This window comes from Haemorhous mexicanus, chromosome 1, assembly GCF_027477595.1.
Source record: "Haemorhous mexicanus isolate bHaeMex1 chromosome 1, bHaeMex1.pri, whole genome shotgun sequence".
In the NCBI taxonomy this organism is placed as follows: Eukaryota; Metazoa; Chordata; class Aves; order Passeriformes; family Fringillidae; genus Haemorhous; species Haemorhous mexicanus.
This window is the reverse complement of record NC_082341.1, coordinates 81,007,316-81,024,910: the sequence shown is the minus strand read 5'-3', so window position 1 is coordinate 81,024,910 and position 17,595 is coordinate 81,007,316. Positions and strand designations below refer to the sequence as shown.

Sequence of the window (17,595 nt, the reverse complement as noted above, 5' to 3'; positions counted from 1 at the left end):
TAAACTTGTGTGTGGAAATAACTGCCCGTATAGCTAAGAGTCTCCAGACCAAAGACATAATAGCATTTTATTTTAAACAATAGTTAAATGTTTAATTTTAATGTCATGTTTAAAAAAACATCTGACTTTAGATAAACAGAAGCAAGCCTTGTCCAGTTTCAAAGTCAAAGCAGTATCTTGCTAAGAACCAATGTACATTAATTCTTCCATTTCAATTCTGTCTATCAAACATATGTGACTGCAAATATTGAAAAATTTGTATGCCATTAATCCTCTTGAAAAATCTGTTTCATTTTTTAATATTTGTTCACCTTTTTCCTTCCACTGTAGCTATGTCTTACAGGAATTAGTGGAGACAGAGCGAGATTATGTGCGAGATCTGGGCTATGTAGTTGAGGTACGATATTTTTCATTCTCTTGATTTCTTCTTTTTTTAAAAATGTCTTACTAACCAGCTATGCAGCTTGAACCTCAGTATGTTTTTTCAGAATGATACACAGGAAGAAACTAAAAATGTGAAAGTTTCCATTCTGAATTTTCCCTCCTATAAGCTTTTAATGTATAAAAATGCTACATCACATTTTACTCCTTTTCCCTGTTACTGTGTTCACCTTGTTCTTTTGAGGAGTGTAGTTATTTGTCTTTTTTGGTTTTTTTTTTTCAATTCCTACTGCTGGCCTAATGTTATCCTAGTAGATAGTGATTTTATTTAGCATATCTAAATTAAAAAATAAAAATTAAATTGTACCTCAGCATACAGAGCAGCTATCAAGATTTGAAAGTCCTCCTTTCTGTCCTACCACTGTGCTTCTCTTAGACTTCCTAGCTTCCCCTGCTGTAAAATTAGATAAAATCACATATTATCTCCCCTTAGTCTTCAGCTACCAACAAAATCCATTTGGAAGAGTAGAAAGAATGAGCATGACTGTAAATTTTAGCCTAATAGAGTTTAATTCTTAAATTCTGTTTTGGAGGCAGGGAGGGAGAGAAAGATCAGCATTGTGATAGTGTTTTTACAGTATTTAAAGGATGCATTAGGAGTCTGAATAGATGTGTTTTTGGATATAATAACATAATTTCTGGTGAGAATGCTGGACATCAAAACATACACTAGGCCAGCCAAAACCAGGCCTGGCTATTTAAGAATAGAACTACTGGGGGGAAAAAAGAAGGAATAGAGTTACATGAATATTACAAAATTTCAAAACACTCGCAATCTAACTGTATGGTAAAATGGCTCGGTGAGACAGCGGTGGAGACACCAAAACTAAGACAGGACTATGGGAAAGTGTAAGAGGAACTTTATTGCAGTGACAATGCTTGCTGAAGGAATTGATTTTTAATGCTTTGTCTTTGGTTTGCTCATACTGCAAGCAATAGTCCATGGGGTACAGTCCCATGGGCAGTTTCCTCCTCAGTGCACTTAGGTGTGGGGTTAGTGTGAGTGAAATGAGACGCAGAGCAAAGCAGCACAGAAGCCACTTCAGTGGCTCTGACATTTCAGGCAGTAAGGAGAAGGGCTGCAGAAGTTTCCTTTGTGCTTCGGGCCGCTCACACAGGCTAAATGAGACAGAGTGAGTTAATTTTTCTAGCACTGTTGTGTAGAACAGCCTCACCTCAATTTGTGGTACTTTGTGTCTGTGCTTTATCTTATTCTGTGTTATAGAACAGTTTTCTGGTTTGGCTTTGTGTCCCAAGCAGTTGTTGCCATTGGATATCTTCTGGGAAAAGGGGGATTAGAAGACAACTCGCTTTTTTTTCAGTAAGAGTGTTCACAGTGAATTCACTTGGGCTGTTGCAGGGTTATATGGCACTTATGAAGGAAGATGGAGTACCTGATGATATGAAAGGCAAAGACAAGATTGTATTTGGAAACATTCACCAGATTTATGACTGGCACAGAGAGTACGTATTGTACCTAAAAAATATTAGATTGACTTTAGGAATTATTTCCTCAGATATTCAGATACAAGGTAAATGCAGTTGGTTTTGTGCTTTGAGTTGTAGAAAATGTAACTTCAGCTTACAAATGTTGGTGTGAAGATTTGATTTAAAGAAGGATGCGTGCGTGTGTGTGTGTGTGTGTATATATATATATTCATAGCAATACTTCAGCTTCGGATCTCTAATATTGACAGAACTTTGCACATTGCTTTCTCTCTAACAATGCAGTCTTAAGAATTTGTTAGGGGTGGTTAGCAAGTCAGTATTAGCATCGCCAACATTCAGGTTAGGAAGAGGAAAGCTTTCAATCAATATATATGAAATTTAATAATTGTATTAGTGAATGCCAGGTGTTTTTTTCATCTTGATGTGGATTCAGCATGTCCTTTTAAAATGCTATGTTGAAATATTACACTGTTACCATTGTCAGTTTAGACATACCTTATCAATGCTGATAGGTGACACAAAAGTGTCTTGCTTTGCAGTCAGACCACTTTGCCTTGCAATTACCTGTTGCTATAATGTTGATGTCAGAAAAAAAGTGTTTATTCTGTTTATGTTCAGCTTCTTTTTAGGAGAGTTGGAGAAGTGCCTTGAAGATCCAGAAAAGCTGGGATCCCTGTTTGTTAAACATGTAAGTACAAGTGTCTTTTGGCAAACTTTATTGCTGCTACTGGCCAACATGATTGACTATTAAGTACAACAGTTAATAAAGTGCTGTATAATGTTCTTCACCTGTAAGAGGTGGAGCTTATAAATAGAAGTAAATGTTCTAGTCTTTGTCCCCAGTACCTTCCTGTGGAGAGGAGACATGAATGTGGGCCCCATTTCTCTATTCAGTTACACTTTGGTGCAAGGGAAGCCTTCTAATCCCAGGTATCTGTGCAATAGCATGGAATATAAGAAATAAAAATAGGAAAGAGGCTCATTCTTCTTCCAGTTTGAGTGTATTCTAGTTCTGTATCCTTTCCCCTTATGAGTATTTGTCACTGGCAAACTGGGAAACCTGTAGGAAGTAGCTCTCCCTGTTTCTGATTGCTGTTTTACTTTCTCCTGGTATTATTTGTAATTGAATTGTCTTTGAAAGGCACCTTTACCACTCCAGATGGAAAGGCAAGCTGTGATGCTATTACAGCATCCTCTAGCAAAACCCTGTCGGCTAGAACACAATGATTCAGTTCCTGTTCTTAATCTGTGTCCTGTGTCCTTTCCAATCTCCATCTTATTTTTACATTTCTTTCTTACCATTTATCTTCACTGGTCAGTACTCTGTAAGTCTCTGGGAAGTAAAGCCTCTAATCCCAAACAAATCCTAGCAAAGTGATAGGAAAGATTCTGGAGTAGGTATGTCTGTATTTCTTAACCTGCAATGTCAGTAATCAAGAATAAATCTTAAAGGCAGAAATTATTTCCTCTCTCTTTTTCTGTTGCTTTGGTGTTCAAAACGCATGCACAAGATAAAGGATCAGAGTTAAAAAGTGCTAGTGCCTCAATTTCCAGAAGGCATCATCTACATCCCCATCCAAACTCCAGTAGGACAGCCAATATTAAATAAAAGACATGAAAGTTTTCTCCTAACTGTTTTATACATGTAAACAGGAGGAGGTAATTATTCTAACAAATTCCAATAATAATCACATTATTAAAATAGAATAAAAAATGCTATCTTTCAAAGGCTCCATTACGGAATCAAGGAATGGGTAAGATTGGGAGGGATCACTGTGGGGTCATCTTGTCGAACCTTCCATGGCTCTTGCTGAAAGAAAAATAGAACCATTTTCATGCTTTACTTTATTGTGGGACCTGCTGAGTTATCATCTCTGAACACCTGTCATTCAGGAGGATTTATAGCTGTGGGAATTTTTTTTTACTTGTGTTGCCTTTCTAAAATCATAACGATATTTCTAAATAAATGTGTTTTCAAGTCTGTAATTTCTGCATATGTAACTGCTTCTTTTCCTTTAAGGGGTATTTTTGAGTTCATACATAAGTATGAACTGCCATACTTCTTAAAATAATACTCCATTTTAATCTGTCATGTGTTTTTCTTGATAATGATGTATCATTTTGCGTCTTTGTTCCTCTAGGAGAGAAGGTTGCACATGTACATAGTTTACTGCCAAAACAAACCAAAGTCTGAGCACATTGTCTCAGAATACATTGATACGTTTTTTGAGGTAAGTTCATGAGAGGGGATATGTGAGGTGAAGGATTATCAAATCTGTTGATCAAACTAGAAAAAAAAACCCAAAAAAAATGCAGCAGATATTGTTGTTAATGTTTTAAATGGCAATTTCTTGCCATTTCTGTTTTGATTTCTCACATCTGATACTAGAGATGAAAACTAAAGGTTAGATATAAGATATTAATAAATCAGTAGAGTCTTATCCTTAGTAGCCTTAGCCCAGGCAGTTACCAGTGCATTTTATATAGCAATAAATAGCAATTCTAGATAAGCAGAGATCACTTGAGAATAGGCTGTATACAGCCTGTGACTGAAAAATTGCATTTCCCTCTGAAGCCTTGTCAAAAAAGAGGTGAAAGGTGCTTGCAGAAGGGAATACCTTGGGAGCAATGGTGATAAGGGGACGGACTCCAGCTTTTGCTAGCAGAAGATTAGATTATTTTTTTACTTTTGTCAATTTCTGGTGTGATAACAGTTAATACTGATATATCCTTGTTTTTATATACATATATTTATCTCTATATACTGATATGTATGCTGTGTTTCTAACTCAACAAAACAAAGGTCTTTCTAACTGAACAAACAAAAATGTTTGTTTTACAACTCTCAGGATCTAAAGCAACGCCTGGGCCACAGACTTCAGCTCACAGACTTGCTAATAAAACCTGTGCAGAGAATTATGAAATACCAACTGTTACTAAAGGTAAAGGGAGGTTGAGATGAATGAGTTGTGTTAATAGATATGTTATAGATGTGTTAACAGATAGATTGTCTTTTTAAAGAAGATTTTTATTGCTGATGTTTTCCCACCCCTTTCCCTAACAGAACCCAGATTTGTAAGCAATGCTATATGATTATTTTCTGAGCACATTCAGATTCTTGCAAAAATGGCAGTAAATGGCTTGGGCAGAAATTTGTTTTTTCTTTTAACAGTTAAAGACCAAGTGTTTAGGCCATGGAAATGTTTAAAATTTGTAGCAGTGTCATAGGAATGTGAGAAGGGACTCTCAACTGTTTTCAGATGTAAATGTGATAGAAGTTGCTGGGACTCATCACAGCTTTTCCAGCTACACCTGCAATCATTTTAATATCACATAAGTGTTTACTGAAGAGCAACCCTGTGTAGCACAGAGGTCATTGCCTTAGCATATGTTTTTGTATGAGTTAAATCCAAATGGTTGTCTTCTGCAGTCTGTCATTTTCTGATAGACACTATCAAATTCAGATTTTCTAAGATTTCTTGTTGATGATCAATGAGAAAAGAAATATAACTTTTTTTTTTCTTTTTCAGGACTTCCTCAAGTATTCTAAAAAAGCTAATCTTGACACAACAGAACTAGAGGTACTTGAGACATTTTCTCTTAGTGATATGAATTCTTTTAACTCAGAACTTCTTTTGTTTTGGCAGAGTCACTTTCCTTTTCTGATCTTACTAAGAAAGTGATTATGTTTACTACTTGCATTTCTGTTCTAAAGCAACCATATAAAATGAAACAAAATTTTATGCTGCTAACTGATTTGGAAAATAAAGCTTTGACTTTTTATTTGTCTTGAACAGAAAGCTGTAGAGGTCATGTGTATAGTACCAAAACGGTGTAATGACATGATGAATGTTGGCCGCCTGCAAGGATTTGATGTAAGTTGGCTGGTGTTTTGCTTCAAGATTTTGTCAGGTTCTCTAGAAATTAATCATTAATATTGTGGGGAGAAATGTGTGCAGTGCTTCTTCACTATCTGGTTAGCTGGTGCAAAAAGCAGTAAATGAAAAATCAAGCCTTTGCCTTGCCAAGGACTTTTTCCTGGGAAACATTACCTGCTGTGTCAATCTCATTAGGTAAAGCCCTTATGCAAAATCAGGAAAGGGCCAGTCTTACTGCAGTTCCCTCATTGGCTAAAGGCTTGCAAGATAGTGAAATAATCAGTTATCAGCAGGTGAGCAGATCATGTACTTGAGGCAACTGTAGCCCTCATTGTTTTGCTAAGAGATGGAAATTGGCTACTGAAGCAGGATGCATCAGCCAGGCCACAGTCACATGTTTTACTTGAAAAGCTCTTTATATTGTATGATGCAGACATGAACCTGAAATCTGCCCCTACTCAGCACCCTGGAAGATTATATGAGTAACTGTTGGAGTTATTCAGAATAGAGAAACAACAGCCTTAGTGTTCCAAGCCTCAAAATGCAGGATGAATTGAAAGGGCGAAGTGGATTTTTGGAGTTTGGTCTGGGTTTTTTTTTTGTTTGGTTTGGTTTGGGGTTTTTTTTTTTTTTGGTTGGTTTTGGGGTTTTTTTTTGTGTGTGGTTCTTTTTTCTTTTTGACTTTTTTTTTTTTTGAGAAAGAGCACAAGAATATCTTGTGTATAGGAGGAGAAGTGAATAAATAGTGGTCAATAAGAGTTGGAAGGTGGGAAATACACTAATCTATTTGTCATGAACATGTGCTCAAAATGGTTGATTGGGGAAAGAAAGAAAGAACTTCACTAAATGTATTTTTTCTTGCCTCTGTGTGTAGGGTAAAATTGTAGCCCAGGGTAAGCTCCTGCTCCAGGACACATTCTTGGTTACAGACCAGGATGCAGGACTTCTGCCACGCTGCAAGGAAAGACGGGTCTTCCTGTTTGAGCAGATTGTCATTTTCAGTGAGCTGCTAGATAAAAAGAAAGGTTTCTCCATGCCCGGATTCTTGTTTAAAAACAGTATCAAGGTAACTGTTGTGTGTGAGTCTTTTGTGTCCCCTGCACAAACTCTGCTAAGGTAACCGTTTCTCATTCTGTGGGCAGTCACCAGTGACAACTAGGTGTGCAACCCTAGAGCACAGTGAGGTGCCAGTCATTTCCTGAAATGACTTCCTACTGAATTTGTTCTCATTCCAATGTTAAGTGGAGATCTTTGGATCCCAGGACTCTGATGCCGCCTGTGTGAAGCATATCAAAGCAGGTCTTCTGGCACAAAGTGCTGGACAAGTATTCACAAAGTTTAGTTTTCAGCTCTGTGCTGTGTGTACACCACATTGCAAAGTCATTGCAAGTAGGGATAATAACTCTTTTTGTATCCTTTCTGATACCCAGATGTGTAGATAACATTTGTAAGTAGTGCGACCTTCTTAGATATTCCTCAGACAAAGTGTTTCCCCACTTCAAGATTTTCCTGAAAAACCTGATAATATTAGAACTCAGCAGCCTTCATGAAGTGTTTTGGGTGGACCCTGCCTCCCTTAATTCACCTTGGTGCTCTGCCTGCCACCTGAACCTGTTTATAGCTCTGGTTGAACAGCCAGGTACAAGGCATTGCTCTATCATCAGCTGAAGCCTTTAGTGGGGGCCAGTGGTACAGAGAGCTCCAATATCAGGCCCAGCATTTTAACTAGTCTGACAGGAAAGTAAGAGATGGAGAACATTGGGCCATGCTGACGTGCTGGAGATTGTTCAGGCACAGTGTGTCAGCTGTACACTAATTCTTAGTTTACTGGAATTAAGAAACTTCATTTCTCAATGAAGTATTAACTTCATTTCTTAATGAAGTATTATTTTACTACAGGAATGAGTGGTTATCATTTGAAGATCTGACTCTAAACTCCTAAGAAAGAGATTTCAAAGGTATGTTTCCCATAAAATACATGTTATTTTCTTTTCATGAAGGTGAGTTGCCTTTCTCTGGAGGAAAATGTGGACAGCGATCCATGTAAATTTGCACTAACATCAAGAACGGGCGATGTCACGGAGACCTTTATTTTGCATTCTGCCAGTCCGGGAGTCCGCCAGTTATGGATCCATGAAATTAACCAAATTTTGGAAAACCAGCGCAACTTTTTAAATGGTAAATTATTTTCTTTTACTGAAAGTTTGTAATTGGATGACTTCTCTCTCATCTCTATTTTCTTGGCTTTGAAATGTTTTGCAAGTTGCCTTTTTCCTGAGCTAATACAGAACAGTTGGGGGATATGTGCCGCATTTCTGCTTCAGAACAGATGCTTGCATTTATTATAAGAGTGGTAGTCTGAATTTACATGGTGTTCTCTTGGTGAAATTTTCCAAATGTTTTGTAGGAGTGAATCAAGATAGGTGCCATCCGTTGAGAGCTTGTGTACCCCTTTTAAGCAACTGCAAGCCTTTAAAGGCTAAACCCAAGTGGATTTTTAAACATCTATTCAGAATATGTTTTGCTTCTTTTATTTTGGTGGCTGTTGTTGTTGCATCTTACTGTGGCAGCAACATTCAGATTCTGCAGGAGAAAAGTAGAAGGTGGTATTGTCCTCTGTGACACTAAAAGGTTCTTGCTCTATTTTTCTATCAGTTGTTGTTCCAACCTAGATTTTTTTAAACAGTTATAATGAGTAACAACGGGAAGAGAATGTGGAGTGACACCTGTTTTTTCCCAACTTGGCTGCTGGCTGACAGTGTGATCCTAGAGGAAAACATCTTCTTAGTTTCAGATTTTTAATCATTAATATAGGTAGATGCAGCAGGTCATGAAGGTTAGATACAGAAAAGTGACTTGAAGTCTGTGGCATCTTTCCCCTGCTAAGGAAATTTATTTGAACAGCACTCCCCTTTTTGCCAGTAGACATGTCTGTTTTAAACTGTTCCTGTTCCCTCTCCTGCCCCCTTTCCCCTGACCGCCTCCCCCCTCACCCCCACTGCAGCCTTGACGTCCCCGATCGAGTACCAGAGGAACCACAGCAGTGGTGGAGGCGGCGGCGGGAGCAGCAGCGGTAACAGCGGCGGCCCCAGCAGCTGCACTGGCATCCCCAGCTCCAGCCGTAGCCGGCCATCCCGGATCCCCCAGCCTGTCAGACACCATTCCCCAGTCCTGGTCTCCTCTGCAGCCTCGGCCCAAGCAGAGGCAGACAAGATGTCAGGTATGTCCATTCACAATCACTCCCTGCCACACTACAACACCTCTTTAGAAACTGGCCTGAGCCAGCCAGACAGGCACCTTCCCAGTGCAGAGCCGGATGGTCCTCAGAGAGAAGCTGAACAGATTCCCAAGATGAAAGTTATTGAAAGTCCCAGGAAGACAGCAGGAAACATTTCTGGCTCAGCTGATGGAGCCCAGAAAGACTCACGTGGGATCTCAGAGGACAGTCGAACAAGAAACAGCATAGGATCACTGACGCTTGGGAAGCCAAGGCCAGGAGCCATCTCTCCAATGAACTCTCCTCTGTCCACGACTTTCCCTTCTCCTTTTGGCAAGGAAACCTTTCCACCCAGCAGCCCCCTGCAGAAGGGCTCCTTTTGGAGCTCCATCCCAGCATCCCCTGCCAGCCGCCCTGGCTCCTTCACTTTCCCTGGGGACAATGACTCCCTCCAGCGGCAGGTCCACCGCCACTCTTCACACAGCAAGGACACAGACCGCATGAGCACATGCTCCTCGACCAGCGAGCAGTCAGTTCACTCCACCCAGAGTAATGGGGTAAGAGCGGAGCACCTCTGTCCTGCGAGCCCTTCTAAAACCTTCCATGCTCCCTTTCTGTGCGTTGCCATCATTCTCCGTACTAACTTCTGGCTCTCCGGTGCTGTTCTGCTCTGAAATAATCAACTGTTCCGGTATCTTCTGCGCATTAAAAAACCAAGAGTGGCTACCTGTGTGTGTGTATACATGCAAACATGGCTATGTATACAGACACAAAAGCAACTGCTAACATTAGATGCGATTTCTGCCTCTGCTGAAAATATAGATCACTAGGCTGATACCTACTAACTCGCTGTTCTTGCTTTTTTCGTCTCTAATTTGAAGGCACATAATTAACATGCTGAAGCGTGGCAGCCAGAGCACCTTGGGGTATGCATTGTGCCAGCACTTAAATCTGACTTCAGGATTTTGGCAGATTGCCTTGGGGCTTTTTTCCCTTTCACGCACAAATTTGCCACCATTGTCCTGTTGAGTTTTAACTTCGCGGAGACATCTACGTTCCCTGGGCTGCTTGAGTTTTATTTTTTTCTTAATTTATTTTTCCCCCCCCTCTCCTTTCAGCCTTAGTTGTTTTACATCAATCTCTTTTTAAATCCTGTGTTTGATCAAGGAAGCTTTCTGCAATCCACTCAATATAGACCAACAAAGCCTAGCGACAATAATCCTACTTCTACTACAACCAAAACGATTACCCGCTCCACTTGTCTTTTCTCCTTTGTCAGAAGAAATGGTTTCGATTTTCTGGAGACTCAGCCTCTTAGTGTGCACTTGGTGTGTTTGTGTAGAAATCCAGGCTGTCAACAGAATCTACGTTATCCCTAATAAGGTTCACCAGGAAAGCAACACAGCCGGCACTGGGGCATGTGTAAATATAAAGCAAAAATGTTGAGGCATTTGCCATGGAGGCGGTAGGCAGATTATGGTGCCTTTCTTTTTAAACTCACATTTGATTTTTCTCTCACTAAGCATTGTGTTCATGGATGTTTGTTTTTCTACTCTCTCACAAATGGTATGCAATACCAGTTTTGCAAATCACCTAACTTGCTAGACCTTTTTTTAAATGCATGTGTTTCTTTATAGAACTGTTTAACACACAAAGCTTTCTCGACTTCTTAGTTCTTACACTTACTTTTATAATAACTTCAGAAGAAAAAAAATTATGCTTTGCATGTTTTGTAATTTTATCCTGATCTTCCTTCAGCTTTTTATTTGGTTTAGCTCTGTCTTGTGTTTATCTTCAGTCTAGCAAAATGTGATATGATGTAATGTAATGCAAAATCTGGGGTAATTTGAGTATTTTGCATTTACTGCATAGTATATGAATTAAGATGGTGGTACTTGCATAATACTAATTCAGGTTGCTGCATTAAAAAAAGAGAAGGAGAAGGATGGGATGGCACTGAGTTTTCAAAACATTTGGATTTCGATATTATCTCAGCAAAGACACCATTGCTTTTTTTTATCTCACTGTAAAACGTAATGTTGGAATGCATGCATTCTGCTTCACAGCTCTGTGTTTACAGCTCTATAACTCTTTTATTTGGTAATTGAGATGGGCCATAAGTCCTCATTTATAACCTCATTTCTAGACCAATCAACAGTATTCTACACCACACTGAACAAGTTGGAGAAAATGGGTTGTGAAGGTTTATTTTAATTTAACTATTTTTGCATTTATATACCCATGCACATATGGCTATGGTCAATTATTTAAGGAAAAATTACTTCTAAGAAGGAAAAGGAGTAAGTTTTGCTAGTTGAGGAATATGGGAGGAATTTTTTATATTTTGCTTGTAGATCCTCTAATCCCATAGTTGAGGTCAGTGATGACCAGAAGTACTTTCAGTAAGAAAACATTACTGTGCAAGAATAATTACTTCCTTGGAAGGCAAAAGGAAAGGCTGTCTCTCTGTGGTGAGAGAATGAATTCTGGTATAAACACATTCTCAGGAACATTTGTCACTTAGTAGTTACCAGACAGTTGTTTATTTAACAGATTTAACTGTCCCCGTTGAACATAAGAAATATTCAGAGTTTATTATTATCCTACAAGACTTAAATGTCAGAAAGAAATGTTATGTTATAGAAAGGTCAGTCTTGTAGTTACACAAATTCTGCTGCATCCTAAGAAACAGTATGTTCAGGAATAGTGTGTGGGGCAAGGTTTGAGGCTTAGGTTGATATTGCAACATTCCTTCATCTTTCCCTGTAAGTCTAACAGGAGGAGTCAACAAAAGGTGCTTTTTTGAATAGAGTTGTTTTTCATCTAGGTAAAAGAGTGTAGCAAGTTGTCATCCTAATTTAAATAATGACTGAAAATGAGACTTAATTTCTTTGGTTCAGCTGTTCTCAGTCCTGAATCATGGCAAGGACTTACTAATACAAAAGGCCATGCAGGCCATCCTCTAAATAGAGAAAAAAATTTGTTCTCCCACTGGAAATACAGCATCTGAAATTAATGTAAATATCCTTTAGTAGAATTAAAATCCACAATGAGATCTTTCTCACTGAGGTAGCATATGCTTCATCATTCTAATATGGCAAAAAAGAAGATTTGAGTCACTCATTTGAATATAACAGTCCAGCTAGAATAAAATGTACAGAGTCACTGGCACTCCTAGCATCAGCGTGTTAAACATGCTATGAAATTAGTAATCTGAGACTGTTCCATTCCAAGTGTCTTGGTTTCTCAGCCAGAGTCCTCAGGGAAGCACAGGCACAGAGGGATGGAGTGACTTGTTCAAGGCCTTTAGCAGATTGCAAGAGAAGGCAGTGTTCAGGGCTCCCAGTGCACCAGGCTGTTAACTGAACCCCTCTCTATCTCCTCAATATTTGAGAAATATTTGACCGTTTTGAGGGGAAAAAAAAATCATGCTGTTTTAATCCTGTGTGCCAAGCTTTCCACTGGCTACTAGCACAGGAGTGGCACTAATGTGGTTCTGCTCTATAAGCAGTAGGGGTACCCAGGACATGGGTACTCATTTCCTTCTTCAGCTTCTGCTGAGCCATAGTGAGCCCTCGCTGGCACTGAGTGACCTGGAACTGTTTGAAGTAAGAGCAGAGACAAAAGGCAGACACACACACACACACACACACACACACACACACACACACACACCCCCACCCACACACACCCATACCACATCATTAATAGGCCGTTCACCTTGGTTTTAACTTGTTTCAAGAAAGAAATAATTACTGAGAGTGTAGGTTGTGTAATCTGATAATAGTTTTCACACTTCCATTGAATAAACCTTGTATAAGGAGTAGATGCAAATGGACAAAGTAAGTCTTACTTTAAAAAAATAATAATTTCCAGTAGTTTTGTTGTCAGGAGTGGGCTTTTTGTTCTGCAAGTAATATGATTTTGAATGTACACCTTCTCAGCCATAATTAGCTTTCCACAAATGCTTGCTGGAGGAATGAACAAAATCATGAACACTAGTTGAAAGTGTGTGATAAACAGGTAACAACACTAAGCTATCTTAGTCACTCATCAATTAGAAAGGAATCTTACAGTTTAGTGGGTCTATTTTGACCGTCAAATTAAAAATTTCTTGTTTTGATAATTTATTTCATCCTCTGCATTTAAAAGAATAAACCTGATCATACAGTTGCAACCAGAGATAAGTCTGGCGGTTTTGAGAGATGCTGTCAAAACCGTGTTTTGTTCTTTTGTAGCTTGTCATGTTTTGTGTGCACAAGGGCAGTGTCTGAGATCTGACAGGTAATGCTAGGAAAGACTACATGTATTTTTCATTGTTGGAGTTTCCAGGGATTATGAGCTAATGACTATGATTTGGAAACTGAACTTAGAAGACCGTAAAAAACTGTCTTACATGCTTGTTCTGTGGTTTTGATGCCTGATGAAGATGCAAGGTTCAGTGTCTGAGCTTGAAAGGAAGACAAGTTGAGATTTATGAATAAACTGACTCCTAGTTAATGGAAATTATATTGAGTAACTGTATTGGGAATAAATTTCTGCAGCAGCACTACATAAAGATGTTCAAATATCAGACTGATGCACAAGATAAACAGACACAGGCAGCTGTAAAAGAGAAGACATTGCTCTTTTCTTTGACTACAGTTTAAACCAAGTGGATTAGGTAGGTAATGTAGCAGGCCAAGAACAGCCTGTCTTCTTCATGAGTTTTCAACTTGATTCTCTTTTTTTTCCTCCTGCTCTCTCTGCTTCTGACTGACGCTTGCAGAGTGAAAGTAGCAGCAGTAGCAATATCTCCACCATGCTGGTGACACACGATTACACGGCAGTGAAGGAGGATGAGATAAATGTCTACCAAGGAGAGGTCGTGCAGATTCTAGCCAGCAACCAACAGAACATGTTTTTGGTGTTCAGAGCCGCCACCGATCAGTGCCCCGCAGCCGAGGGCTGGATTCCCGGCTATGTCTTGGGGCATACCAGTGCAATCATCATTGACAACCCTGATGGAACCATCAAGTGAGTGCCTGGGTGTGCATGGAAGGGGAGGAAGGAAAAAAACTTCCAGTTTAGAGAAGATTTTGAACCTTTAAGGCCAAAAGTTGATGTGATCATGGAGAAATAAATGAACAAGCAGAGCAAGTACTGGAGAGGTCCCTTAGGAACCATCAAAATAAAGCTAGTGAAAAAGATCCCAGAAGCACATATTCTTTATTAAAGAGTTTCAATAGCCTAGTCTTCTGGGAAAAGAATGCCTTATCTAAGAGCTGAAATCATTTATTTTAACTTGTTTATTTAATAGAATGAATTGCCAGTCTAGACACCTTTGTCTAGGAAAACAGGGAATGTTTGTTCAAATAAAACAAGATTTCAGAGTTCCTAGATATCTGCTTTAAGCCACAAACCTTATGAAAATTACTGTATGCTAGGAACAATTCTCTCATCTCTGCAATGGAAGAAATTGTATCAAAGTTCAGTTTGAATTTTGTGTAAAGCTTTTGTAAGTCTGCATTTGTTATGGGCTTCATACTGTTGCTCAGTTGGACTGACAGTTTGCATTTTCATATAGAAAGTTTACTATTTGAGCAATGATTTCAAGGAATACTGAACTTCAGACTACATTACTAGCTTGTTCACAGTTTTAGTCAAGGGTGGCATCCCTTGTGGAATACTTAATGTATTTCATTTTCCTATACTATAATACATAGAAATAACATTTTGACATACTTTTCCAATGCCACGTGAAACTAGATAGTATAGGACATAACAGGGAGTTGAAAAGAATTGATCAGAGTTTCATGTTCTGTGTTCAGGAAGTCAACGTCTTGGCACACAGCACTCCGATTAAGGAAGAAATCTGAGAAAAAAGATAAAGACGGCAAAAGGGAAGGCAAGCTAGAAAATGGTTATCGCAAATCCCGAGAAGGACTTGCCAACAAGGTTTCTGTAAAAGTAAGTCTTCAAAGATGCTGCTTCCAAAAGAAGTTGGGTTGGGATTTCTTTAAAAATAGCTTCTGTCAGAACTTCACAGGAAGGAATCAAAGGCAGCAGTGGCTTTAGTGGACAGTTTCTGCCAAATCTGAAAACCAGAGGTTATAACCTTTGAACCTGAAAGCATCATACAAAAAAAAAAAAAAAAGATACTACAAAAAGAATAGAGTAGTATTCAGAAATTGTGGTATTAAGATGTTTCTTGGATTTTGTGGGTACAGCTAACTTTGATCCATCTCTGTGCTTGGTTTTCTACTGTTCTTTAAGTTATTATAAGATTATCAGGACATTAATTCTTTAATTTCTCCTTTCCAGCTTCTCAACCCCAATTACATTTATGATGGTAAGTTGCTTCAATTTTTAAAAGTTTCAGTCAATAAATTTGATTAAAACATTGTTTGCTTGATATGAATTATGTCAGGAACTGAGTGCTTTCTACAAAAATATACATAGGCTCTTTTTAGATAAGGTAGAATGAAATACATCATATTTCTTTTTTAAGATGCAAGAAACACTTTTTTGTTCACAAGTCCAAAACAACATAAAACACAAGGACCATATGATATGTTCTGTATGGAAGTGGGACCTTGCTGAATTTGCAAAGTAAGATGGCCAGGAGTTGGAGCTGCTTTATTTTCAATCTTGCACCCTAGGGAACATTCGGGACCTCTCCACTGCAGAGGCAGATCAGGACAAAGATGCAAAGATGGTGGCCCACTGGGGTCGGAGCCAAACTGGGGTTTTAGTTTAATAGACAGAAACAAAGTCTTTGAGTTTCACCTGTGGAAAAGGGAAAGCACTACAGTGCTTCAGTGTGTGAAGTGTTTTTTGCAAACTTGGCTGAATATAAAGATAGCCTAGCTGAGCACATCCTTAAATACTTTTCAGTGTAGACTTTGCTCACTTTCCATAAACTGAGTGTTTGGTTCACCATGGTAGGTTTCTGAGTTATCTGTGGCACAGCAGTAGTCTTGTGTCCAAGTTCATGTAGAGAAAAATTAATCATGTAGAGCCCCAGCAAGGGGCCTAACCATGGATGTGCTCCAAGGGGAGGGGATATATGCACCTTGGGAATCTAAAGTACTGCTTCATCTAATAGAAAACAGTGCAAGGAATAGAAATTAAATGTATTTGCTTCAGTTTACCTAATGGCATCAATTCTCTTTTTCCAGTTCCCCCAGAGTTTATAATTCCATTGAGTGAGGTAACATGTGAGACAGGAGAGACCATCGTGCTTAGGTGTAAAGTCTGTGGTCGCCCCAAGGCTTCAGTTACTTGGAAAGGTCCTGATCATAATACACTGAGCAATGACGGTCATCACAGCATTTCCTACAGGTAATCTGTGCCATGTTCAACAGGAACTGCTCAAACTGTGGCGTTTTTAATTTGCACTCCTGGTGTGGGACAGCCTTTGGCTTTGAGGGATGAGGATAGTGTTGCTCTCAGACAGAAATATGTCATCACTGAGATTTTCCAGACATGTTGTCTAACTTCTGCATATGGCTAGGGTAATAAAATGTTATAATCAGTTGATTTTTAAAAACAAAATAAAATTAATCTGCTCTTTCTCATTAGCTATTGCAGAAACCATTGTGGTCTGTCACACTGACCTGGTCCTGTAAACAGACCAGTGTATTGTGACATGCCAGTACTGTGACAGACCCTGCCAGACCCTTATTTCCATTAGTGGCTTTCAGATCACACTACTGTGTTTTGCAATGAAGCCTCTGCTTCCTATTGATGTGACAACATCACGCTTCATTGTTGAAGCATGGATATTAACACTTTTCTCTGTTTTTAGCTTTGCTATGATGGAACATAACAGAATAACTGGTAACTCAAACATCAGGTTAAATTTTTCAGGAGAACTTGTTATTTTGGAATAGGAAGCTGCAGCTTAAAAAATAAATGCATCTTTTATATACAGAAATTGTTGTTTAATGAGTAACTTCAGTGTGAAGAAATGTCTTATTTATGAATTATACTCTTAATTCAGAATGAAGGGCTCTTTTGTGACAACTTGATGGCATGTTATACTGTTCTTTACTTCCTGCTGCTCTTGCTTTTTCTTTTCATTGGGTTTTTGTTTGGTTTTAATGGAAAGACAGAGGCAGTGTGGCAGCTTTACTACTGCATCCAGGGCTGTTGTGAGATGTATAAGAGTTAAATTTGCTAGGTTTAATTCACTGTCACCCATTACAGAATTATATCCAGTGAATAATCTTGGCATTGGCTGACAGATTTTTAGAAATAATCCTAAAATGTTCTTTGAGCTGGGGAAGGGTGCCATCTTCCTATGTTCCTAAAATTTACCTTCTTTTTTTTCCCCTGAAATTGTGTGGTGAAGACCACTGCAAATAGGTTTTGGGTCAGTCAGTAAAATTACTTGTAGCAGCTGAGATGAATCCAAAGGAAAGTCTGATAAAAGATCTTGAAAATATGCATTATTGTGAAAAAACGACACAATGTTAGTATTGGTTTGAGCCTAGAGGTGAAAAGTGTAGGGAGGACTTGCCAAGTATTCACATTTTTAAAGAGACTTGCAAATTAAATTATCTATTGCTCATGTCCATGGCAGCTAGTCAAAAGGCTACTAGAAATTTATTGCACGGAGGAAAATTT

General features: G+C 38.8%; 1 protein-coding gene across 2 annotated transcripts in view; it reads left to right on the top strand.

The window, feature by feature from the left end:
• Positions 1 to 17,595, top strand: part of TRIO (trio Rho guanine nucleotide exchange factor) — a 245,029-nt gene that overhangs the window by 219,298 nt on the left and 8,136 nt on the right. Inside the window, exons 39-52 of one of the 2 annotated variants that reach the window (XM_059854645.1) lie at positions 331 to 397; positions 1,802 to 1,905; positions 2,509 to 2,578; positions 4,032 to 4,121; positions 4,740 to 4,832; positions 5,421 to 5,471; positions 5,688 to 5,765; positions 6,643 to 6,834; positions 7,769 to 7,946; positions 8,773 to 9,542; positions 13,754 to 14,001; positions 14,796 to 14,934; positions 15,289 to 15,316; positions 16,146 to 16,308. In XM_059854645.1, coding sequence (XP_059710628.1) covers positions 331 to 397; positions 1,802 to 1,905; positions 2,509 to 2,578; positions 4,032 to 4,121; positions 4,740 to 4,832; positions 5,421 to 5,471; positions 5,688 to 5,765; positions 6,643 to 6,834; positions 7,769 to 7,946; positions 8,773 to 9,542; positions 13,754 to 14,001; positions 14,796 to 14,934; positions 15,289 to 15,316; positions 16,146 to 16,308 — 2,271 coding nt within the window. Of the gene's footprint in view, positions 1 to 330; positions 398 to 1,801; positions 1,906 to 2,508; positions 2,579 to 4,031; positions 4,122 to 4,739; positions 4,833 to 5,420; positions 5,472 to 5,687; positions 5,766 to 6,642; positions 6,835 to 7,768; positions 7,947 to 8,772; positions 9,543 to 13,753; positions 14,002 to 14,795; positions 14,935 to 15,288; positions 15,317 to 16,145; positions 16,309 to 17,595 lie in introns of those variants that run through there. The other variant, XM_059854652.1, reaches the window with a different exon arrangement.